The 27,159-nt window shown below is 36.5% G+C and overlaps 1 protein-coding gene and 1 pseudogene across 3 annotated transcripts in view; both read right to left on the bottom strand.

The window, feature by feature from the left end:
- The window catches only part of LOC112828636 (complement factor H-related protein 2-like), a 44,816-nt gene extending 42,968 nt beyond the window's left edge, over nucleotides 1–1,848 (bottom strand). The window contains exons 1-2 of one of the 3 annotated variants that reach the window (XM_073900086.1): nucleotides 1,457–1,482; nucleotides 1,115–1,137 (exon numbers count right to left, since the gene is read on the bottom strand). In XM_073900086.1, the coding sequence (XP_073756187.1) occupies nucleotides 1,115–1,137; nucleotides 1,457–1,475 (42 nt within the window). In that variant the 5' untranslated portion in view covers nucleotides 1,476–1,482. Of the gene's footprint in view, nucleotides 1–1,114; nucleotides 1,138–1,456; nucleotides 1,483–1,705 lie in introns of those variants that run through there. The other 2 variants (XM_025877860.2, XM_073900087.1) reach the window with 2 other exon arrangements.
- The window catches only part of LOC141374014 (mitochondrial import inner membrane translocase subunit Tim9 pseudogene), a 781,319-nt pseudogene that overhangs the window by 717,026 nt on the left and 37,134 nt on the right, over nucleotides 1–27,159 (bottom strand).

The following is a 27,159-nucleotide window of genomic DNA, read 5'->3' as shown; positions in this document are numbered from 1 at the left end:
ATAATTTGGAAATGAGAGTTTTTGATTTTAAAAGAAAGAGCCTTTAAAAAGATATCATAATGAATTTATAAAGACATTAAGAAAGGAGAAAAATGTAATTGTATAAATAAAAATCTTAAAGATTTTACACATGCAGCAAAAAGCTATTAGAACTAGTACACAAAAATAAATTGCTCTCTAAAGTTTAAAAATCTACCAATTATATTTGTTATGTCATGAGATATAATTTTTAATAACAAGGACTGAATTCAGAGACATAATCTAGAAAATGTATTACTTGAAAGGTGAAAACAAATCAGTGAGCAATGTGCTACAGCTAATGCTCTGAAAATTATTTATTTACTCAATATTTACCAGTGGACTCAGAAATGTAAATTAAAATGTATTGTCTTGATGCTAATTTTGTTGAAATATTAAATTGATCATAATTGCTTGTAACAGCTTTAGTTTTGTTAAAGATTTATTTATTTATATTTATTTAAGAGAGAGAGTGAGAGCAGAGGGAGGGGGCGGGGGAGAGGAAGAGAAGCAGACTCCTTGCTGAGCCCAGAGCCAAACATGGGGCTTGGGTCCCATGACCCTGAGATCATGACCTCAGCTGAAACAAAGAGTTGGAAGCTCAACCAACTGAGCCACCCAGGTGTCCCTCGTAACAGCTTTATTAAAGTATAATTGAAATACGGTAAACTGCATATATTTGAAATGTCTGATTTAATAAGTTTCTTTGTGTGAGTGAATTGGGAAAGCAGTTTTCACCAAAAAAAACATCAATTACTTTATTTAACTAAACCACTAGCTTAGGACAAATACATATTATGTACTATAAAGATAGATATTTTTATGTTTTAAGTAGTTTTAGTTAAGTGATATGTATATAAATGTATACTTAAAAATTATATACCCACATATTATGAATAACAACACAGACTTTACACTATTTCAAATCCAAAATATATTTTAAAGATTTTATTTATTTATTTGAAAGAGAGAGTGAGAGAGAGAGGATGAGCAGAGGAAGGGGGAGAAGCAGACTCCCCTGCAGAGCAGGGAGCCCAATGAGGGGCTTGATCTCAGGACCTTGGGATCATGACCTGAGCCGAAGGCAGTCACTTACCGAACTGAGCTTCCTAGGTGCCCCTACAAATCCAAAATATTTTAGAATGACTTTATCTCAACCAAAAAGCATCTTCTTGCATTAGTAGAAATTACTATTAAGTGTTGATCATTTCTGATTAATTCAGATTTTTAAATGACTCTCAATAGTTAAAAAATGTGACAAATATTCTACCCCTAAATTTAAGAAGTTTTGACATACAAAGCCATAAAACCATCACCATATATAAGATTATGTAGATATCCATTTCTTGCATTAAAAATAAGAAACCTCCATATATTTTGAGGTCAGAATCTCACTTTTCTTGTGACATATTTCCTAAAGTTGTGTGAGCATACTCACACATCTCCATAATCAGCATTGAGTGTCCTTCTCCTGTCAAATTTAGGAAATAGAAAACAATTTATTTTATTTTCCCATTAGATAAACACAAGATAATTTTCCTTTATAAAGTTATGCTCCATCATGGTATCACAATACAGACTATTTTTACTAGTAAATTCATTAAAAAATTATAGATACACGAAAGTAGATATGATATGAAGTTACATTTAAGAGAGAAGGTAAGTGTTCAGATCTGTTTCAACTTACCTTGTCCATGAGCACAGGAAACCCACAAGATGAAAATAATACTGATTAGTAACAGCATATTAGTTATTCCAATGCTATATTATTACAAATATTCCAGCTGTGCTGTTTGGGGTTGTAAATCTGGTTTATTAGCAGTTATCAAGTGTGACCCTGAATTTAAGTGCAATACCATGAAGCTCGTTAATTGTGGTTGCTCAGTAAATATCAAAGTTCAAAGAACTTTGCAAAATCCCTCAATTCCTAGTGGTTAAATGTTTCACAATGATTTCTTGAACTCATTCCCTGATATGTACTGTACAGCATTCTTTAGGGACAATAACAGGCTGGCTCCAAAAGTGATGTAAAACACTAAGTTAAACACCCACTGAAAATCAATACGGCTCTTTCTCAACCAGGTGAATCATATGCAAATAACTAAATCCCTGTCGTTATATTTTTCTCTTGTCCTTTACTTCCCTTCATTACCTCATTACTTAGGGGTTTATGAAAACCAATGTGTATATTTGGACCCCATTCCATTATCTGTATTCCCCTTAGGGAGACACTGCTTTACTTTTTTTTATTATATTATGTTAATCACCATACATTACATCATTAGTTTTGGATGTAGTGTTCCATGATTCATTGTTTGTGCATAACACCCAGTGCTCCACGCAGAACGTGCCCTCTTTAATACCCATCATCAGGCTAACCCATCCCCCCACCCCCCTCACCTCTAGAACCCTCAGTTTGTTTTTCAGAGTCCATAGTCTTTCATGGTTCATCTCCCCCTCCGATTGCTTTACTTTTAAATTCACATTAGGTTATAGTACTAAGTACAAGAGCTTCAGCATATTCTTGGCACTGAAATATTTTTCAACTAATGTGCTTTGAGGTCCCTTTTATTTTAGGGTACAATATATTCAGATGCATGCAATGATTGCCCTTTTCATGTAGGAATATAGCTCAAATGTCCTCACAGCTGTCCTTTCACTGATTTATTAATTTTATTCTTTATTTTTTAGATATACATATATGTTTACATATATGTAGCCAATTATATTTGTCATCTTCTAAAATACAATTACTTAATATAAGAGAATTGTTTTCAAGCAGATAATGAATATGGAAAATATAATATTATAAAGGAGGAGAAAATAAATCAGTCACTAATATCATAAAGTTAATGCATTGAAATTTATTTATTTCCTTACTATAACTACATAGTTTTAAAATATTAAATAATTTAGTAATATAATAATTAATACTTCCAGAATAGCAAAAGAGCTTGTATTAAAGTAACAGATATAAACTTAACATAAATTACAAAAATGAACTTCTTGAGTGAGTAAATGCAAGCAGAAAATGGATAGTGTCCAATCTTTGAAAGAATGGAATTAAACTGTGAGGTCCATATTTATCCATTTTATGAATTTAGAACACACCCACATCCATTTGGTGCATGGATGATAAGCTCAGGCAGAAAGCAGGAGTCTTGTGGGACAATTTAGAGATCTGAGTATGGGGCTGGGAGAACCTCTGCCAGATGAGAAGAAAAATGTATGGAGCCCCATCAGGGAAATCCCCAATAATCTCCATATGTCCTCTTAAATTATTTCCTAATCTATATGAGCCTGCAAACTCAAAGCAGCCCAGTGGGGAGAAATTGCTGCAAGGCTGAAAACTTTGAAAAATTCAAGTAGTACCTAGTGTGGAAGAGAATGAGTTTGGAGTTCAAGGCCAGCATAGCTTATTAAATTCCTCACATTTTACCATCCAGACAGATATGTCTTAGGAGTAAATACTATGTCCCAGGGGTTGACTAAGGGCTATATCCTTGTATTAAGGCAACACTGAAATAAACCAAACTTAAAAAAAAAAAAAAACTCAAAACGAAGACCTCACAGAATTATAGTATTCCACCAGGAACATAACCTCTGTTTTATGTTCCTTTATGAGATGGTCAGCTAAATATGGCCATAAGAGGAGACAGAGGATAGGTTTAGGAAAAAACAAAGTTTATTATACTCACAAGTCCTAGAGACAGAGGCAGAAATAGGAATGAGGGGAAGGTTTAGGGGCCAGATAGAAGAGGTATGACTCTGGTTGGTTAGTTTGCAGATCAAAGACAGGCTTCTGGCTGGGCCCTTTGCTATCTCTAAGATTTAATAGTCTCTCCTCAGCCAGAAGGTTTTGTAAGATATCAAACCACCATAATATGCAGAAAATGAAAAATATTTACAACAGGACTTTTATTAGAAGAAGAATCTATATTATTCAGAGGCAAATGCCAGAATCTATAAATCTCTACAATGTGCTGTTGGTGATGTTTAGGGTAGAATAAAACTTACCGGACATGCAAAGAAGCAGAAAATATGAGCCACAGTCAGAAGAAAAGAGCTATCAAAATAAACAGACCTAAAGACAAATAATACACTAAAATAAATAAGATAAATATAACTTTTCAATGATTATGAAATATGTTAAAGAATCTACAGAAAAGTTATATATATATATATAATTGCTTAAGAGTTGTCAAGTTTCAGAATAGAGGTATTTCTAAGTTTCTAAGAAAGTACCAAATGTGAAGCCCAGAATTAAAATTATAATATTCATAAAAACTGGAGAAAAATAATAACAGAATGAGAAATGAATAAGAAGAAATAAATGGACTTAAAGATAGGTTAATAAAAATTATCAGAAATAAATATCTTAAAAATAAGAATAAAAAATAGAAGACTCAATGACCTGTGGGGTAGTGTCATGTGATCAAACAAGAAGGAAGAGAAAGTTTAAGGCAGAAGACCAATTTGAAAAATTATAGATAGCAATCTTCCAAATGTTAATAAAGACATGAAGCCACAGAACCAAGAAGCTCAGCTAACATCGAGAATGACAAATACACAGAAAACCGTAATTAAAAAAAAAACCTGCTAAAACCAACATTAAAAAGAAAAATTTGAAAGCAACTGGAAAAAGGATGGAGAAGAACCTATATAAAACATAGATAATGCCAACACAGAGACAGAACTAATACTGTCAGCAGACTTCTCATCAAAAACAATGGGGCCAAGAAATAGTCCAAGATGGTGGAGGAGTAGGAGACTTTAGTTTTATCTGGTCCCAGGAATTCAACTAGAAACTATCAAATCATTCTGAACACCTGTGAACTCAAACAGAAATCTAAGAAAAGAATAGCTTCAATTCTACAAATAGAAAAGCGACCACTTTCTGCAAGAATGACAAGATGGAAAAACTCACCTCAAAAAAGAAAACAAGAGGCATTACTGACTGCCAGGGACATAACCAGTATGGATATAAGTAAGATGTCAGAAATAGAGATCAGAATAACGATTGTAAAGATACTAGCTGGGCTTGAAAAAAGCATAGAAGATACTAGAGAATCCCTTTTTGGAGAAATAAAAGAACCAAAATCTAATCAAGTCAAAATAACAAAGGCTATTAATGAGATGCAATCAAAAATGGAGGCTCTAACTGCTAGGATAAATGAGGCAAAGAGAGAGAACTAATGATGTAGAAGACAGAATAATGGAGAATAAAGAAGCTGAGAAAAAAAGAGATAAACAGCTACTGGCTCACAAGGAGAGAATTTGAGAGAATATGATAAAGTGAAACAACAATAGAATAAGTGGGAACCCAGAAGAAGAGGAAAAGGGAGGGGCAGAAGGTATATTGGAGCAAATTATAGCAGAGAACTTCCATAATCTGGGGAAGGAAACAGGCATTCAAGTCCAGGAGGCACAGAGAACCCCCCCTCAAAATCAATAAAAATAGCTTGACACCTCAAAATACAATAGTGAAACTGGCAGCTGTCAGACAAAAGAGAAAATCCTGAAAGCAGCTCCGGACAGGAGGGTACATAAGCTACAAGGGTAGAAATATTAGACTAGCAGCAGACCTATCCACAGAGAACTGGCAGGCCAGAAAGGACTGGCATGATATATTCAGAGCACTAAATGAGAAAAATATGCAGCCAAGAATACTTGATCCAGCAAGAATGTCATTCAAAATAGGACAGATAAAAAGCTTCCAAGACAAACAGAAACAAAAAGAATTTGTGATCACTAAACCAGCCCTGCAACAAATATTAAAGGGGATCCTTTAAGTGAAGAGAAAACCCAAAAGTAACATAGACCATAAAGGAACAGAGACAATATACAGAAACAGTGACTTTACAAGTAATACAATGGCACTAAATTCATATCATTCTTTTTTTTTCCCACCTACAGGAAACCCACTTTATTTTTCGCTTGTTTTTTGTTTTTGTTTTTTTCATTTAATTAACATATAATGTATTATTTGTTTCAGGGGTACAGGTCTGTTAAATTCATATCTTCCAATAGTTACTCTGACTGTAGATGGATTAAATGCCCCAATCAAATGACACAGGGTAGGGGTGCCTGGGTGGCTCAGTTGGTTAAGCAACTGCCTTCGGCTCAGGTCATGATCGTGGATTCCCAGGATCGAGTTCCACATAGGCTCCCTGCTCGGAGGGGAGACTGCTTCTCCCTCTGATCCTCCCCCGCTCATGCTCTCTCTCTCTCATTCTCTCTCTCTCTCTCAAATAAATAAATGAAATCTTTAACAAAATAAAAAAAGACACAGGGTATCATATTGGATAAAAAAAGTAAGACCCATCCATATGCTACCTGCAAGAGACTCATTTTAGACCCAAAGACACCTCCAGATTGAAAGTGAGGGGGTGGAAAACCATTTATCATGCTAATGGATATCAAAAGAAAGCTGGTGTGGCAACACTTGTATCAGACAAATTAGATTAAAACTGAAGACTTAATAAGAGATGAGGAAGGACACTATATCATAATCAAAGGGTCTATCCAACAAGAAGATCTAACAATTGAAAATATTTATGCCCTTAAGATGGGACTAGCCAATTATATAAGCCAATTAATAATAAAATTAAAGAAACACATCAATAATAATACAAAAATAGTAGGGAACGTTAACACCCCACTCACAGTAATGGACAGATCATCTAAGCAGAAGATCAACAAGGAACCAAGGCCTTTGAATGACACACTGGACCAGATGGACTTCACAGGTATATTCAGAGCATTCCACCCTAGAGCAACAGAACACACATTCTTCTGGAGTGCACATGGAACATTCTCCAGAACAGATCACATACTGGGTCACAAATCACATCTCAACCAGTACCAAAAAATTGGGATAATTCTCTGCATATTTTCAGACCACAGTGTTTTGAAACTGGAACTCAATCACAAGAGGAAATTTGGAAAGAACTCAAGTACATGGAGGCCAAAGAGCATCCTACTAAAGAATGAATGGGTTGGGGTGCCTAGGTGGCTCAAATGGTTAAGCATCTGCCTTCAGCTCAGGTCGTGATCCCAGGGTCCTGAGATTGAGCCCCATATCAGGCTCCTGCCTCAGCGGGGATCCTGCTTCTCCCTCTCCCTCTGCCTCTCCCCCTGCCTATGCTTCCTCTCTCTCTGTATCTCTGTGTCTCAAATGAATAAATAAAATATTTTAAAAAAATGAATGGGTCAACCAGGAAATTAAAGAAGAATTTTAAAAATTCATGGAAACAAATGAAAATGAAAACACAACTGTTCAAAACCTTTAGGATGCAGCAAAGGCAGTACTAAGAGAGAAGTATATATTAATATGTCTTTCTCAAGAAACAAGAAAGTTCTCAAATACACAACCTAACCTTACACTTAAAGGAGCTAGAGAAAGAACAGCAAAGAAAGCCTAAACCCAGCAGGAGAAGAGAATTATTAAGGTTAGAGCAGAAATCAATGAAACAGAAACTAAAAAAGCAATAGAACAGATCAATGAAACTAGGAGTTTGTTCTTTGAAAGAATTAATAAGATTGATAAACCCCTGGCCAGACTTATCAAAAAGAAAAGAGAAAGGACCCAAATAAGTAAAATCATGAATGAAAGACGAGAGATCACAACCAACACCAAAGAAATACAAACAATTATAAGAATATATTATGAGCAACTATATGCCAACACGTTAGGCAATCTGGAAGAAATGGATGGATTCCCAGAAATGTATAAACCAGCAAAACTAAACCAGGAAGAAATAGAAAACCTGAACAGACCCATAACCAGCAAGGAAATTGAAGCATCTCCCAACAAACAAGAGCTCAGGGCCAGATGGCTTCACAGGGGAGTTCTACGAAACATTTCAAGAAGAATTAATACCTATTCTTCCAAAGCTGTTTCAAAAAATCCAAATGGAAGGAAAACTTCCAAACTCTTTCTATGAGGCAGCATTACCTTGATCCCAAAACCAAAGACCCCCACCAAAAAGGAGAATTACAGGCCAATATTCCTGATGAACATCCTGATGAACATGAATGCAAAAATTCTCTCCAAGAAGGAACACACCTCAATATCATAAAAGCCATATACGAAAATCCCACAGTGAATAAATCATTCTCAATGGGGAAAAAATAAGAGCTTTTCCCTAAGATCAGGAACATGGTAGGGATGTCCACTCTCACCACTGTTGTTCAACATAGTACTAGAAGTCCTAGCCTCAGCAATCAGACAACAAAAAGAAATAAAATGCATCTGAATTGTCAAAGAAGAAGTCAAACTCTGACCCTTCACAGATGACATGATACTCTATGTGGAAAACCCAAAAGACTTCACCCACAAATTGCTAGAACTCATACAGGAATTCAGCAAAATGGCAGGATATAAAATCAATGCACAGAAATCAGTGGCATTTCTATACACTAACAATGAGACAGAAGAAGGAGAAATTAAGGAGTCAATCCCATTTACAATTGCACTAAAAACCATAAAATACCTAGGAATAAACGTAACCAAAGAGGCAAAGGATCTGTACTCAGAAAACTTTAGAACACTCATGAAAGAAACTGAGAAAGACACAAAGAAACGGAAAAACATGCTCTTGGATTGGAAGAACAAATATTGTTAAAATGTCTATGCTAGGGGTGCCTGGATGGCTCAGTCATTAAGCATCTGCCTTCAGCTCACGTCATGATTCCAGGGTCCTGGGATCGAGCCCCGCATTGGGCTCCCTGCTCAGTGGGAAGCCTGTTTCCCCCTGCTTGTATTCCCTCTCTTGCTGTGTCTCTCTCTCTCAAATAAATAAATAAAATCTTTAAAAAAATGTCTGTGCTACCTAGAGGAATCTATACATTCAAGGCAATCCGTCTCAAAATACCATCAACTTTTTTCACAGGGCTGGAACAAATAATCCTAAAATTTGTATGGAACCAGAGAAGTCCCCAAATAGCCAAAGGAATGTTGAAAAAGAAAACCAAAGCTGGAGGCATCACAATCCTGGACTTCAAGCTCTAGTACAAAGCTGCAATCATCAAGACAGTATGGTACTAGCACAAAAACAGGCACATAGATCAATGCAACAGAATAGAGAACCCAGAAATGGACCCTCAACTTTATGGTCAACTCATCTTCAATGAAGCAGGAAAGAATATCCAATGGAACAAAGACAGTCTCTTCAACAAATGGTTTTGGGAAAATTAGACAGCCATATGCAGAAGAATGAAACTGGACCATTTCCTTACACTATACACAAAAATAGACTCAAAACGGATAAAAGACCTAAATGTGAGACAGGAATCCATCAAAATCCTAGAGGAGAACACAGATAGTAACCTCCTTGACCTCAGCCGCAACTTCTTGCTAGACACATCTCCAAAGGCAAGAGAAACAAAGGCAAAAATGAACTATTGGGACTTCATCAAGATAAAAAGCTTTTGCACAGCAAAGGAAACAGTCAACAAAACCAAAAGACAGGCTTACACAATGGGAGAAGATATTTGCAAATGTCTTATCAGATAAAGGGGTAGTATTCAAAATCTAGAAAGAACTTCTCAAACAACACCCAAAAAGCAGATAATCCAATCAAGAAATGGGCAGAAGACATGAACAAACATTTTTCCAAAGGAGACATCCAAATGGCCAACAGACATATGAAAAAATGTTCCACATCACTTGGCATCAGGGAAATACAAATCAAAACCACAATGAGATATCACCTCACACCAGTCAGAATGGCTAAAATTAACAAGTCAGGAAATAACAGATGTTGGCAAGGATGCAGAGAAAGGGGAACCCTCCTACACCATTGATGGGAATGCAAGCTGGTGCAGGCACTCTGGAAAATAGTATGGAGGTTCCTCAAAAGGCTGAAAATAGAACTACTCTATAACCCAGCAATTGCACTACTGGGTATTTACCCCAAAGATACAAATGTAGTGATCTGAAGGGGCACGTGCACCCCAATGTTTATAGCAGCAATGTCCACAATAGCCAGACTATGAAAAGAGCCCAGATGTCCATTGACAGATGAATGGATATATACACAATGGAATACTACTCAGCTATCAAAAAAAAAAAAAAAAAAAATAATGCCTTCTTTTTGCAACAATGTGGATGGAACTAGAGGGTATTATGCTAAGCAAAATAAGTCAATCAGAGAAAGATAATTATCATATGATTTCACTCATATGTGGAATTTTTTTAAAGATTTTATTTATTTATTTGAGAGAGAGAGAATGAGAGATAGAGAGCATGAGAGGGAAGAGAGTCAGAGGGAGAAGCAGACTCCCTGCCGAGCAGGAAGCCCGATGTGGGACTCGATCCTGGGACTCCAGGATCATGACCTGAGCCGAAGGCAGTTGCTTAACCAACTGAGCCACCCAGGCACCTTCATATGTGGAATTTAAGAAACAAACAGAGGATCTCAGGGGAAGAGAGGAAAAAATAAAACAAGATGAAATCAGAGAGGGAGACAAACCATAAGAGACTCTTAATCATAGGAAACAAACTGAGGGTTGCTTGAGGGGAGAGTAGTGGGGGGATAAGGTACCTGAGTGATGGACATTAAGAAGGGCATATGATGTAATGACAACTGGGTATTATATAAGACTGATGAATCACTTACTCTACTTCTGAACTAATAATACATTATATGTTAATTAAATTTAAATAAAAAATTAATTTAAAAAGGGAAATAGAACAAGATTGGAAACCCAAATACTCATTGTCAAATGAATTCACAAAATGTAGTATACCCATACCCATACAATGGAATACTACTCAGTGCTAAAAAGGAATAAACAATTGCACACAACAGCATGAATAATTATGCCCAGTGAAAAATACCATACCAAAAAATAGTATATACCATATGATTCATCTGTACACAATTCTAGAAAATGTAAAATAATCCATAGTGATAGAAGCTAGATCAGTGGTAGCCCAGAAGAAAGGGTGATGAGAAAGGTGTGGAAGAAGAGGTTAAAATGAAGCATGGGAAAAATTTTGGGGTGACTGGTGTTCATTTTCTTAATTTCAGTGAAGGTTTCAGAAGTATAAACAGATATCAAAACATATCACATTAATATTATATATGTGGGTAATTATTCTATGTTAATTATACCATCATAAGCTGTTAAAAATTTAAAACATTTTAAAAAACAATGGGGCCAGGAAACTGTAGAATAGTATCTTTAAAGTATTAAACAAAAAAAAAAAATAAAGTGTTAAACACACATATACATGCACGCACACACATGCACATACTCTGTCAAATGAGAATACAATAGTCATGAAAAAGATTCTTCAAAGACAAAAGGGAAATAAATACATTTTCAGATTAACCCAAGCTCAGAGAATTTGTTGCAAATGATCCATGCACTTGTAACATGGTATTTTTCACTGGGATAAGTAGTATTCCATTGTAGGGGTATACCACGGTTTGTCAATTCATTTGACAATATGAAAAGAAATTATTCCAGAGAAATAAAATTGATACTAGCTAGATATATGGATCCTAGAAAAGAGTAAAGATCGCTGAAAATGATAAAAATGTGAATGGTTAACACATATGTTCCTATTCTTAAATAGGTTAAAACACGAAAGTTTAAAACAAAGCTGTAAGAAAAACAATATAGGAAAAAATATGAGAGAAAATATATGATTGCAAGGTTCTTACATTTTAGATGAAGTGGTGAAAAATTAATTACAATTGGTTTGTGATTGGCCAAAGACATATATTATAAGCCCTAGATCAACTATTGGAACAATGGATAATAATAACCAACCAATGATATAAAATAAAATGCTAAAAGCATGAGACTAATCTAAAAGAATGCAGGAAAGGGTTCTAAAGAATACTACAGAATAGATGGGACAAATAGAAGAAACTGGTAAATGGTATAAATATGTCTATCAATATTAGTTATTGATACTAAGTAAAAATTAATTAGGCCAATGAAAAGATAAAGTGGGATTGGATAAAAATGGTAAACCCAAGTATATGCTGTCTCCAAAGATAGCAATTTACATATAAAGACACAAGCTGAAAGCAAAAGTTTGAAAAATGTGTACCTTGCATAAAAGAGGCATGTGAAAGATGCAGTGCTTATGTTAATTTCAGGTAAAGTAAAATTCAAAAGAATTACCAGAAAATAATTTAAGAATATTTCATAATTTAAAAGATTGATCAGTTCAGATGATGTTGAATTCATTAAGGCAAGAGAAAAAAGGCATGAAAATTGTAAGAAAAGAATAAAACATAATTATCGTAATTTAAAAAATTTTTAAAGATTCCACAAAAAAGAGCTATTAGAACTAATACACAAAAAAATAGTTGATTTGGGCGCCTGGGTGCCTCACTTGGTTAAGTGTCTGCCTTTGGCTCAGGTCATGATCCCAGAGTCCTGGAATCAAGTCCCACGTCAGGCTCCCAGCTCGGTGGAGAGTCTGCTTCTCCCTCTCCATCTGCCCTCCCCCTGCTCCTTCTCTCTCTCAAATAAATAAGTAAAATCTTTAAAAAAAATTTTCTTTATATTATGAACAAAAAATGGAAAATGAATTTTTTGAAGACACCATCATTTATAAATATTAAAAAACTTAAAATATTAAGGCATAAATTCAAGAAAATATTTGTAAGCTCTCTACACTGAAAATTGCAAAACATTACCGAGAAAAATTTAATAGACCAAGGAAGGAAAAATGTTTATGGATTAGAAGACTTTACCCCATTAAGATATCTATTCTACCCAGTTAATTGGTGCTTTGAACATGACCCAAGTAAAACTCTCTTACTTGACCAAAAAAACAATTAACCATGTAATTCAAAAATAATGTGGAAATAGACAAATATTGAAAAAGAAGAATTGGAATATTTGTAATACCAGAATCCTAGATATATAATAAAGATATTGTTTATCACTGTGTAATAGTATCATAATGAGACAAATTGATCAGTGGAAAAAAGGGAGCCCACAAATACACCCACACACAGATCACTTGTTTTATCCACCAACACAATTCAATGGAGAAAAAAATTTTCCCTAGAAATGATGGGATAACAATTGGATTTTAGTAGGGTAAAAAAATGGAAAATTGGCCTGTTCCTTATACCAACTAAATCAGTTAAAGTTGGGTCATAGACCTAAATATAAAGCCTCTAAAAGAAAGAATTGTATTATACTTTTAGTCATTCATGATAGACCAATATTTATTTACTAGAATTCAAATTAGTTTTCAGGAATAATTTCAATTTCCAATCCAAAAAAAAAAAATCATCACAAAAAGGAAAAAAAAGCCATAGATTGGGAGAAGACATTTGTAATACATATATTGGATAAAAGGCTCATATGTATTCTACATAAAGCAGTTTCATAAACCAAGAGAAAAAATAAGCAACCCACTTTAAAAATTACGAAAATCACCTCACAAACCTATACACAATGCGTTCTGTACCACTACTCACCAGTGAAACTCAAAAGAGAAATACATTATCATATTACTGAACCATCGAAAAGAATAAAATCTTGCCATTTGCAATGATGCAGATGGAACTAGAGGTATTTCGCTAAGCGAAATAAGTCAGAGAAAGACAAATACAAATGATTTTACTTATATGGGGAATTTAAGAAACAAAAAGATGAAAATGGGGGGGAGGAAAATAAAATATAAACAGAGAGAGAGGCAAACCATAAAAGGCTCTTAAATATAGGGAACAAACTGAGAGTGGCTAGAGGGGAGGAGGAGGAGGGGCTGGGGTAATTGGGTGAAGGGCATTAAGGAGGGCATTGGATGTGATGAGCACTAGGTGTTGTATACAACTAATGAGTCACTGAACTCTACCCTGAAACTAATAATACACTATATGTTAACTAACTTGAATTTTTTAAAAAAAGAATATATTAGGTTTCTATTGCATATACTGAGGGTGTAAAATATTTCTAAAGTAAGAAAAAATACATAATAATGCAATATCTATATAAATTATATATCAAATGAAATCTTGTATCAAATAAAAAGTAGCTTGTATGATAAAAAATAAATAAAACAAAAGCCTGCCATTTCCATTTTTTTAAGGATTAGGATCAACCAGAACTTTTATACATTACTGCAAGAATATTAAAATGGTACTTTGGGAAATTCTTTGGCAATTGATTCCACACATAGGTAGATTTTTAAGAAAAATAAGTATGTCTATACATCAAGAGTTATAGACTAGATCGCCCATAGCAGCTTTTTTCATAATAGCAAAATGTTGAAACTAGGAGAATAGATGAATATTTTTTTGCTATATTTATCCAATGGAAACTACTTGGCAATAAAAAGGAGGACCTATTGCCACATGCAACAGCTTGGATGGAAATCACAGATATTTTCTTGAGAGAAAAATGTCAGAAGCAAAGATGTTAATAGAGTATAATTCCACTCATATGAAGTTAGAAAACAGTGAAAATTAATCTTACTTTATAAGTTCAGAACACTAGTTACACCTTTGGAGATGAGTAGTATATTAACTCGAAGGTATCACAACAGGGTTGCTTATGGGGTGCTGGAAATGTTCTGTCTTGATCCGGGTGGTGGCTCATATGGGTTATATATATGATTATGTGAGTTACATATATAAACATGTAAAAAATTAGCTAAGGTTACTATAAAATTAATGCATCTTTTTACATGATTATATGTATGTTAAGTGTCAGAAAAAAATCAACCGTAATCAACTAAGTTGTGAAATTGTGCTTCACTGATTTTGTTCAAAATGCTTTGTGTCAATATACCTAAGTTCCCAACTCTTTTGCTAATGAAGCAATGAAATAATTAATAGTAAGTGAAATTAAAATAAAACACTGGCAGCTTTGTTGATATGCATTTGATACTTGAAGAAACTATTTGAAAACTGTATTCTGTTACAGTGTATACAAACTCTAATAAGAATCATCTCACTATGTTGTTTCCTACATAACAACACAAAATTAAGAAGCAACACCATATTTTTAAGCTATAGCACTGTTTTTAGTATAATGATAACAAGAAATTAAAAGGAGATAACACTGTTGATCAATTGATCAGTTCAAAGTGTCTGAATGGCAGAAATCAGCTGGGCAATGAACTTTAGCCAAGAATGACAACTGAATAAAAATGTCCTCCGGGCACCTGACTGACTCATTCAGTAGACCTGCAACTCTTGATCTCAGGGTTGTGAGTTTGAGCCCCATGTTGGGTGTAGAGGTAACTTAAAAATAAAGTCTTTAAAAAAAAGACTTTACCCTTTCTATAAGTAATTTTGTAAAGAATTTAAATATTAATATCATTTTCCAAAACTGATAGTATTTAAAATGGAGTTGTCACTTTTTGAAGTCCAAAAAAAAACTCTTGAAAAAAATATTTCATTTTCTGGTATCATTGCTTGTGTAACCAGCTTGGGTTGGTCATGAATATGGACTATAGTTAACTTTTAAAAGGAGCACAAGGTGTTTTCAAAGTTAATTGCATAAAATGTAAAGAGCAGTTACCCAGAATCTTGGTGAAGGACATCAGAAATATATCAATATTGTTAATTGTACTATTAAAATTAAGAGTAAGCCATCCTTATTAATTGATTAATTTTTAAGGTATGACAAAGGAAAGGATATTGAATTACACATGAAGGTAAAAAGGTTCTTCAAAGGAAATTGATTTAGAAACTTGTACACATTATTTGGTATTTTTATAGTTTTTTTTAATTTAATGAAAACAGTAAAATATTCAAAGTGGAAATTTTTTCTTATTTTTATTTTTTTAAATAAAGCCTTTGTATGGGATAATTTTAGATTTAAAGGAAAACTGCAATGATCATTTAGATGAAATCTTTGAAAAGTTAATGTAAAAATAAATGAAGGGATTAAGATTAGGATTATTACATAAACATTGAATAAACATAATTTTTGTAAAATATGTTTACAACAAATTTTTAGTTTCTCTGTATTAGACAGATGAGACTTAAGTATATTAAATAGAAAATAGATGACTGTCATTTACATAGATAGGATTTTTAAGTAGATTGTAATTACCCAGTGATTCATTCAAACATAAAATTTTACAATGAACAATTTATACATTTCAAAGTAGATTACATTGCTCAATTTTGGTAGGATTAGTTGATTGAACAAAGGATCAAATAAAATTTAATTAGTATAATCAAAATTTATTGAGGACTCATATCCTCTGTTTCTGAGAGAAGGTAAATTCCTCATTAAAACATTTCTAACTGCATTTTTTCTTGAAAATAGTGTTCAGGAGGTAATTCAGCTATGGCCGTCATAATAAAGTTGATCAGAAATAAACAACAGAATAGATTTTATAATAGACAGAGAACCAAATATTCTTAATTAATTAATTCAGATATTATTGTTCTGATGGGAGTATTTCTTCCTTTGGAACTAAGACCTTCAGACCAGCAAACCATAAGGCCACAGGTTCAGGAAAAAAAGAAAAATTGCTAATGGATCAGTAGGGGTAAAATGAATAATGTCATTCCCATTTCCACCCCTTGACTCTTGGACCTGCCAATCCTGGTCAAGACAAAGACACCACCATATATTGGATGCTGACTTGGAGCATCCACAGCCTGGAGAATCTTGCCACAGCTCACTGAAACTTGAGTTTTCAAAAAGCCATGCCACCGTTCTATCAATTCAACTGCTTCAGGGTGCTGAGGAACATGAATAGACTAGTGAATTCCAAACGTGTAGGCCTATTGTTGCATTTCATTTGCTGTGAACTGAGTTCCTTAATCAGAAACAATGCTGTGTGGTTTACCATGATAGTGGATAAGTTCACAGATGGTTGTTTTGGCAGAAGCGTTGTGTGTAGTGAAGGCCTATCCACACCCGGGTGGTCTATCCCAGTAAGAACAAATGGAAGTGTCCAATGTAATCACCCCACCAGCAGATAGCTGGCTGATCACCCCTAGAGACTGTTGTGCCAGGAAATCAAGTTGGTCTCTGGTGCTAGCCGAATGGGTACTCAGCAGTGCCTGCAGTCAGATAGGCCTTGGTGAGTGGAAGTTCATGTTTCTGACCCCTGCATAACTCCATTCCTGTCCGCATGGCCCCTTTGTTCATGAACCCATTGGAAAATGACAGGAGGGACTGGGGAAAGAGTCTGATTGGTATCCACAAAACAGGTCACCCTGTCTACCTGATTTTTAAAATCTGAATCTGGTGATTCAGATTTGTCCTGATCATTCACATAGGACATAAATATCCTCACTTTTTTAGCCCATTCAGAGATCCAGCCACATATCTCTTCCCTTGACCTTACTGTCACAAATTTTCCAATCATGTTCCTTCTAAGTCCCTACACACACACACACACACACAGTGACAGAGATACAGAGAGACAGACAGACATAGAGAGATTATTTTCATGAATTAGCTCACATGACTGTGAGGCTGGCAAGTCTGAAATCTGCAGGGCAGGTGGCAGACTGGAAATCCAAGAAAGGCATATGGTGGAGTCTAGAGGTTGAAAGCAGTCTGGAGACAGAGTTCCTTTTCCCGTGAAGGATTTTATCTTTTCTTTTAAGGCCTTCACCATATTGTATGAAGTACACCCACATGCTGGAAGGTAATTTGCTTTATTTAAAGTCTGGACTTAAATATTAATCATATCTTAAAAACATTTTCACAGAGGGGGGCGGAGCAAGATGGCAGAGGAGTAGGAGACCTGGATTTCATTTGGTCTCAGGAATTCAGCTGGATAGGGATCAAACAATTCTGAACACCTACGAACTCAACAGGAGATTGAAGAAAAGAATAGCAACAACTCTCTGAACAGAAAAGCCACCACTTTCTGGAAGGCAGAAGGTGCGGAGAAGCGAATCCGAGGCGATATTCGGGAGGATAGATGGCGGGGGAGGGGGCCTCCTTCGGCCGCTTCTGGCAAGTGATAGAGCCGCGGAGCACAAAATCGGAACTTTTAGAAGTCGGCTCCGCTGAGGGACGTCGCTCCAGTGGCTAAGCCGGGGGTGGAACCCTCATAGGACAGTGTGGTCTCAGGACCCTCAGGGTCACAGAAAGACCGGGGGTGCCTGAGTGCGGCAGAGCTCCCAGGTATCAGAGCGGGAAAGCTGGCTGCAGAGACGGAGCCAAGGCACAGGCTCTCAGCTCGGGGTTGTCATAAACCATGATCCGTGGCCCAGTCGGGCCACTGCTCCTCCAGCAGGGACCCAACAAGCGGCAGATCCGGGGAGACTCCCCTTCCTCCCTTGGGAGGAGTGGCGCGGTAGCGCACTGCAGGGATCTGCTGGGTTTGGAGACTCCACACGGGGTCAGGTGCCAGAGACAGAAACGCTCGATCACAGGCCGGGTGAGCACGGAGTGCGGCCAGAGACCGGGGAGATGGGAGTGACTGCTTTTCTCTGGGGGCGCACTGAGGAGTGGGGCCCCGAGTTCTCGGCTCCTCCTGGCGGAGATTGGGTGGCCACCATTTTCACTCTCGTCCTCCAAAGCTGTACGGAAAGCTTGCAGGGAACAAAAGCTCCTGAGAGCAAACCCGAGCAGATTGCTTAGCCCTGGACCAAGGAGGGCAGGGCAATTCAGCCTCTGGCAAAGACATCTGGGAACCACGGCAACAGGCCCCTCCCCCAGAAGATCAGCACGAACAGCCAGCCAAGACCAAGTTTACCGATCAATGAGAACAGCACAACTCCAGCGCTAGGGGAATACTGCACATAGAATTCATGGCTTTTTTACCATGATTCATTAGTCTTTCAAAGTTAATTTTTTTAACTGGTCTTTTTTTTTAATTTTTCTTTTTCCCTTTTTCAACCAACATCTTATCAATACCTTTTTTTATTTTTTATTTTATTTTTTAAAGAATATATTTATTTATTTGAGAGAGAGAATGAGAGATAGAGAGCACGAGAGGGAAGAGGGTCAGAGGGAGAAGCAGACTCCCTGCTGTGCAGGGACCCTGATGTGGGACTCGATCCCGGGACTCCAGGATCATGACCTGAGCCGAAGGCAGTTGCTTAACCAACTGAACCACCCAGGCGCCCTCAATCTCTTTTTTTAAAAACATTTTTATTTTTCAATTTTAGAGTCATATTCTATCCCTTCATAGTAGTTACCCTTATTTTTGGCAGATATATATATAAGTTGTTCTCCCTTTAAAATTTTGAGATACAATTTCTTCTAACATATCAAAATATACCCTAAATCTCTAGTGTATGGCTTTGTTCTAGTCTCCTGCCTGATCACATTATCTCCTCCCCTTTTTTTTTCTTTCTTTCTTTCCTTTTTTTTAATTCTCTTCTTTCTTTTTCAAACATCTTCTTATCAATTCCTTTTTTAAAATTTTTTATAATTTTCATCTTTACACTCATATTCCATCCTTTCATCATATCATCGCTTATTTTCTACACATATAAGTCCTTCTTTCTTTAAAATTTTAGGAGGCACTTTCTTCCAACAGACTAAAATACACCCAAAATCTAGTGTGTGGCACTGATCTATGCACCAGCCTGATCATATTTGATCATATTCTGTTTTTTTGTTTGTTTTGTTCTGTTTTTGTTTGTTTTTATCTTTTTCTTTTTCTTTTTTTTCTCTTTCTTTTTTCTTTCTTTCCCTTTCTTTTCCACTGGATTCAGGTCTTTTCTGATTTGATTAGAGTATATTTTCTGGGGACGTTGTTAAACTGTTAGCATTTTGTTCTCTCATTCATCTATTCTCCTCTGGAAAAAAATGACAAGACGAAAAAAATCACCTCAACAAAAAGAACAAGAGGTAGTACTGTCTGCCAGGGACCTACTCAATACAGACATTAGTGCGATGTCAGACCTAGAGTTCAGAATCATGACTTTAAAGATACTAGCTGGGCTTGAAAAAAGCATGGAAGTTATTAGAGAAACCCTTTCTAGAGAAATAAAAGAACTAAAATCTAACCAAGTCGAAATCAAAAAGGCTATTAATGAGGTACAATTAAAAATGGGGCACTAACTGCTAGGATAAATGAGGCAGAAGAGAGAATCAGTGATATAGAAGACCAAATGATGGAAAATAAAGAAGCTGAGAAAAAGAGAGATAAACAACTACTGGATCATGAGGGCAGAATTCGAGAGATAAGTGATACCATAAGATCTAACAACATTAGAATAATTGGGATCCCAGAAGAAGAAGAAGAAAGAGAGAGAGGGGCAGAAGGTATATTGGAGCAAATTATAGCAGAGAACTTCCCTAATGTGGGGAAGGAAACAGGCATCAAAATCCAGGAGGCACAGAGAACTCCTCTCAAAATCAATAAAAATAGGTCAACACCCCGACATCTAATAGTAAAACTTACAAATCTCAGAGACAAAGAGAAAATCCTGAAATGAGCTCGGGAGAAGAGATATGTAACCTACAATGGCAGAAACATTAGATTGGCAACAGACCTATCCACAGAGACCTGGCAGGCCAGAAACGACGGGCATGGTATCTTCAGAGCACTAAACGAGAAAAATATGCAGCCAAGAATACCATATCCAACTAGGCTGTCACTGAAAATAGAAGGAGAGATAAAAAGCTTCCAGGACAAACAAAAACTAAAGGAATTTGCAAACATGAAACCAGCCCTACCAGAAATATTGAAAGGGGTCCTCTAAGCAGAGAGCCTAAAAGCAGCATGGACCAGAAAGGAATACAGACAATATACAGTAACAGTCACTTTACAGGCAATACAATGGCACTAAATTCATATCTTTCAATAGTTACCCTGAATGTAAATGGGCTCAATGCCCCAGTCAAAAGACACAGGCTATCAGATTGGATTAAACAACAAGACCCATCGATATGCTGTCTGCAAGAGACTCATTTAAGACCCAAAGACACCCCCACATTGAAAGTAAAGGGGTGGAAAACCACTTACCATGCCAATGGACACCAAAAGAAAGCTGAGGTGGCAATCCTTATATCAGACAAATTAGATTTTAAAACAAAGACTGTAATAAGAGATGAAGAAGGACACTATATCCTACTTAAAGGGTCTATCCAAAAACAAGATCTAACAATTGTAAATATCTATGCCCCTAACATGGGAGGAGCCAATTATATAAGGCAATTAATAACAAAAGCAAAGAAACACATTGACAACAATACAATAATAGTGGGGGAATTTAACACCCCCCTGACTGAAATGAACAGATCATCTAAGCAAAAGATCAACAAGGAAATAAAGACTTTAAATGACACACTGGACCAAATGGACTTCACCGACATATTCAGAACATTCCATCCCAAAGCAACAGAATACACATTCTTCTCTAGTGCCCCTGGAACATTCTCCAGAAGAGATGACATTCTAGGTCACAAATCAGGTCTCAACCAGTACCAAAAGATTGGGATTACTCCCTGCATATTTTCAGACCACAATGCTTTGAAACTAGAACTCAATCACAAGAGGAAAGTCAGAAAGAATTCAAATACATGGAGGCTAAAGAGCAACCTACTAAAGAATGAATGGGTCAACCAGGAAATTAAAGAAGAATTTAAAAAGTTCATGGAAACCAATGAAAATGAAAACACAACTATTCAAAATCTCTGGGATGCAGCAAAGGCAGTCCTGAGAGGAAAGTATACAGCAATACAAGCCTTTCTCAAGAAACAAGAAAGGTCTCAAATACACAACCTAACTCTACACCTAAAGGGGCTAGAGAAAAAACAGCAAATAAAGGCTAAACCCAGCAGGAGAAGAGAAATAATAAAGATCAGAGCAGAAATTAATGAACTAGAAACCAAAAGAACAGTAGAACAGATCAACGAAACTAGGAGCTGGTTCTTTGAAAGAATTAACAAGATTGATAACTCCTGGACAGACTTATCACAAAGAAAAGAGAAATGACCCACATCAACAAAATCATGAATGAAAGAAGAGAGGTCACAACTAACACCAAAGAAATACAAACAATTATAAGAACATATTATGAGCAACTCTATGCCAGCAAATTAGATAACCTGGAAGAAATGGGTGCATTCCTAGAGATGTATCAAGTACCAAAATTGAACCAGGAAGAAATAGAAAACCTGAACAGACCTATAACCCCTAAGGACATTGAAGCAGTCATCAAAAATCTCCCAAGAAACAAAAGCCCAGGGCCAGATGGCTTCCCAGGGGAATTCTACCAAACATTTAAAGAAGAATTAATACCTATGCTCCTGAAACTGTTCCAAAAAATACAAATGGAAGGAAAACTTCCAAACTCGTTTTATGAGGCCACCATTACCTTGATCCCCAAACCAGACAAAGACCCCATCAAAAAGGAGAATTACACACCAATATCCTTGATGAACATGGATGCAAAAATTCTCACCAAAATACTACCCAATAGGATCCAACAGTACATTAAAAGGATTCTTCACCATGACCAAGTGGGATTGATCCCTGGGCTGCAAGGTTGGTTCAACATCCGCAAATCAATCAACGTGATACAATATATTAACAAAAGAAAGAACGAGAACCATATGATCCTCTCAATAGATGCAGAAAAAGCATTTGACAAAGTACAGCATCCTTTCTTGATCAAAACTCTGCAGAGTATAGGGATAGAGGGTACCTACCTCAATATCATAAAAGTCATCTATGAAAAACCTACAGCGAATATCATTCTCAATGGGGAAAAACTGAGAGCTTTTCCCCGAAGGTCAGGAATGCGGCAGGGATGTCCACTATCACCCCTGCTATTCAACATAGTATTAGAAGTCCTAGCCGCAGCAATCAGACAACAAAAAGAATTCAAAGGCATCCAAATCGGCAAGGAGGAAGTCAAACTCTCACTCTTTGCAGATGATATGATACTGTATGTGGCAAACCCAAAAGACTCCACCCCAAAACTGCTAGAACTCATACAGGAATTCAGTCAAGTGGCAGGATATAAAATCAATGCACAGAAATCAGTGGCATTCCTATACACCAACAATAAGACAGAAGAAAGAGAAATTAAGGAGTCGATCCCATTTACAATTGCACCAAAAACCATGATACCTAGGAATAAATCTAACCAAAGTGGCAAAGGATCTGTACTCAGAAAACTATAAAATACTCATGAAAGAAATTGAGGAAGACACAAAGAAATGGAAAAACCTTCCATGCTCATGGATTGGAAGAACAAACATTGTGAAGGTGTCAATGCTACCTAGAGCAATCTGCACATTCAATGCAATCCCCATCAAAATACCATCCACTTTTTTCAAAGAAATGGAACAAATAATCCTAAAATTTGTATGGAACCCGAAGAGACCCCGAATAGCCAGAGGAATGTTGAAAAAGAAAAGCAAAGCTGGTGGCATCACAATTCCCGGACTTCCAGCTCTATTACAAAGCTGTCATCATCAAGACAGTATGGTACTGGCACAAAAACAGACACATAGATCAATGGAACAGAATCGAGAGCCCAGAAATGGACCCTCAACTCTATGGTCAACTCATCTTTGACAAAGCAGGAAAGAATGTCCAATGGAAAAAGACAGTCTCTTCAACAAATGGTGTTGGGAAAATTGGACAGCCACATGCCAAAGAATGAAGCTGGACCATTTCCTTACACCACACACAAAAATAGACTCCAAATGGTTGAAAGACCAAGATGTGAGACAGGAGTCCATCAACATCCTAAAGGATCACACAGGCAGCAACCTCTTCGACCTCAGCCTCAGCAACTTCTTCCTAGAAACATCGCCAAAGGCAAGGGAAGTAAGGGCACAAATGAACTATTGGGATTTCATCAAGATAAAAAGCTTTTGCACAGCAAAAGAAACAGTCCACAAAACCAAAAGACAACCAACAGAATGGGAGAAAATATTTGCAAATGACATAGCAGATAAAGGGCTAGTATCCAAAATCTATAAAGAACTTATCAAACTCAACACCAGCGAACAAATAGTACAATCAAGAAATGGGCAGAAGACATGAGCAGATATTTTTCCAAAGAAGACATCCAAATGGCCAACAGACACATGAAAAAGTGCTCAACGTTGCTCATCATCAGGGAAATCCAAATCAAAACCTCAATGAGATACCACCTCACACCAGTCAGAATGGCTAAAATTAACAAGTCAGGAAATGACAGATGCTGGCGGGGATGTGGGTAAAGGGGAACACTCCTACACTGTTGGTAGGAATGCAAGCTGGTGCAACCAGTCTGGAAAACAGTATGGAGGTTCCTCAAAAAGTTGAAAATAGAGCTACCATACAATCTAGCCATTGCACTACTGGGGTTTTACCAGAAAGATACAAATGTAGGGATCCGAAGGGGTACGTGCACCCCAATGTTTATAGCAGCAATGTCCACAATAGCCAAACTGTGAAAAGAGCCAAGATGTCCATCGACAGATGAATGGTGAAAGAAAAAGTGGTATATATACACAATGGAATATTATGCAGCCATCAAAAGGAATGAGATCTTGCCATTTGAAGTGACGTGGATGGAACTGGAGGGTGTTATGCTGAATGAAATAAGTCAATCAGAGAAAGATATGTATCATATGACCTCACTGATATGAGGAATTCTTAATCTCAGGGAACAAACTGAGAGTTGCTGGAGTGGTGGGAGGTGGGAGGGATTGGGTGGCTGGATGATAGACATTGGGGAGGGTATGCGCTATGTGCAGGACTGTTGAATCACAGATCTGTACCTCTGAAACAAATAATGCAATATATGTTAAGTAAAAAAAAAAGAAGAAGATAGCAGGAGGGAAAGAATTAGGGTGCGGAAATCGGAGGGGGAGACGAACCATGAGAGAAGATGGTCTCTGAAAAACAAACTGAGGGTTCTAGAGGGGAGGGGGGCAGGGGGATGGGTTAGCCTGGTGATGGGTATTAAAGAGGGCATGTTCTGCATGGAGCACTGGGTATTATGCACAAACAATGAACCATGGAACACTATATTAAAAACTAATGATGTAATGTATGATGATTAACATAACAATAAAAAATTAAAAAAAAAACATTTTCACAGAAACACCTAGACTGGTAATTTGACCAAACACCTAGGTACAATAACCTAGCCAAGTTGACACAAAATGAATCACCATGGTGATGAACTTGGATATTTCACTGAGGACATTACCAACAAAACGATGGAGGAAAAAAAAAAAAAGAAGGAAAATTAGCCTGATTTCTTCTTGCTGCTTATAGTAAAGTGCAACCACGGAGAGATAAATTGAAGAATGAACTGTTGGGCAAGAAGGAACCGGCACTAGATGATTTGAAACCTCTCAGCCTGTCCAGATAGTGTACTCACAAACAGAGTCAAGGGTGAGGCTAGACAATCATTTGGTAAAAAGGTTAAGCAAGTGACTCATGGATCCAAATGAAATCATCTCAGCCTAAGCCAGAAATAGAGATGCTGTTATCCAGGAAATATCTGTAATGGACCACCTTGTCTGAAAGCTTGTACCCTATTAATACTCTAGAGACTGACAAGAATTTTGATAATGTTATACTAGCAGAAATGCTTCCAGCCTGAACTGAAAGGGACAGGGACCATACAAAATGAAGAAAGGATGTCTCCAAGGGTAGAGCTGTGGACAGAAAGTCCTGGGCCACTGGGATTTTATATATAGTAATAAAACATATGACTAACAGAAATTGGCTGATAGAAACAAAAATCTAATCTTTAACAAACAGTAAAATGTTGGGGAATAAACAGGGAAGGATCATTTGAAGTATTCCACAGAGGACTAAAAATAAACTACTATTGCTTCCTGCCCCCAAATTAAACAAAACACACAATGCTCATCAGGTCATTTGAATTTTGTTGAACACATGTTCATATTTGGAAATATTGCTAGCTCCTATCCATATACTTGTCTGAAAGAAAGTCATATTTGAAAGAGGACTGGAACTTCATCAGCCTGTGTCTTCCATAGTATCACATTTGATAAAACCTTCATCTGTCATTCTTTGGAAACTAAAAAGGCTGTAAATCCTTTCAGGGAAATTATTGGGAAAAAAGGCAGAATGAGATTGTGAGTCAGATGTTTCTTGCTTCATTTATGAAAGACATCAAAGGGAGAAGAGAAAGAAACTCAGGCTAGAGATGGCCAGTTTATATGGAGTTTGGGGAGGAATATAGCTTTGAAAAGTGAAGTGAACACTGTCTCTGGTCTGTCTAAATTGACTGAAGGCCTAACAATATGTAGTAGACACATAGGGTTGAAAAAGCCAATTGTTCCCGTATTCTGACCCGATATTAAAACTTGCATGGCTTAAACTGTGGAAAGAGCCAAGATACCCTTCAACAGATGAATGGATAAAGAAGATGTGGTCCATATATACAATGGAATATTCCTCAGCCATCAGAAAGGATGAATACCCACCATTTGCATCAACATGGATGGGACTGGAGGAGATTATGCTAAGTGAAATAAGTCAAGCAGAGAAAGTCAATTATCATATGGTTTCACTTATTTGTGGAACATAAGGAATAACATGGAGGACATTAGGAGAAGGAAGGGAAAAATGAAGGGAGGGAAATCGGAGGGGGAGATGAACCATGAGAGACTATGGACTCTGAGAAACAAACAGGGTTCTAGAGGGGAGGGGGTTGGGGGGATGGGCTAGCTTGGTGATGGGTATTAAGGAGGGCACGTACTGCATGCAGCACTGGGTGTTATATGAAAACAATGGATCGTGGATCACTACATCAAAAACTAATGATGAATTGTATGGTGACTAACATAACATCATAAAATTTAAATAAATAAATAAATAACTTGCATGCCTTATTATACATATTTATTTGCTTCCTAAGTTTGGATGGTAAGAGTGATCATGGCCATGGCCCATGTGATAGGCACATGTTTATCTCCTGGACAGATAGCATGTCACTAGAGTTTAGATACTGAGGAATTTCCTAGAAATCTATGCAAATCCATTAAGTTTCTTGTCAACCAGCAATCAACAAACAATGATATAAAATGAGATAATATGTTATATGTATGATGATTAAATGCTATAATCAATGATTCATAATGTCAATTATCATATGTAACAGACATATAAAACTCAAACCTCTATGGCCAGAGTTCAATTCTCCTCCCTAACAGCATGTTTATTATTAACCTTCTTTTATTAATTATCCCTTATCCTATTTGCCATAGCATTTCGTACACTAATTGAATGAAAAGTTT

This window comes from Callorhinus ursinus, unplaced genomic scaffold (genome assembly GCF_003265705.2).
Source record: "Callorhinus ursinus isolate GAN/ISIS: 27379988/994484 unplaced genomic scaffold, GSC_fseal_2.0 scaffold13, whole genome shotgun sequence".
Taxonomy (NCBI): Eukaryota; Metazoa; Chordata; class Mammalia; order Carnivora; family Otariidae; genus Callorhinus; species Callorhinus ursinus.
Note: the sequence above shows the minus strand (reverse complement) of the source record. Positions and strands in the feature narration are given on the sequence as shown.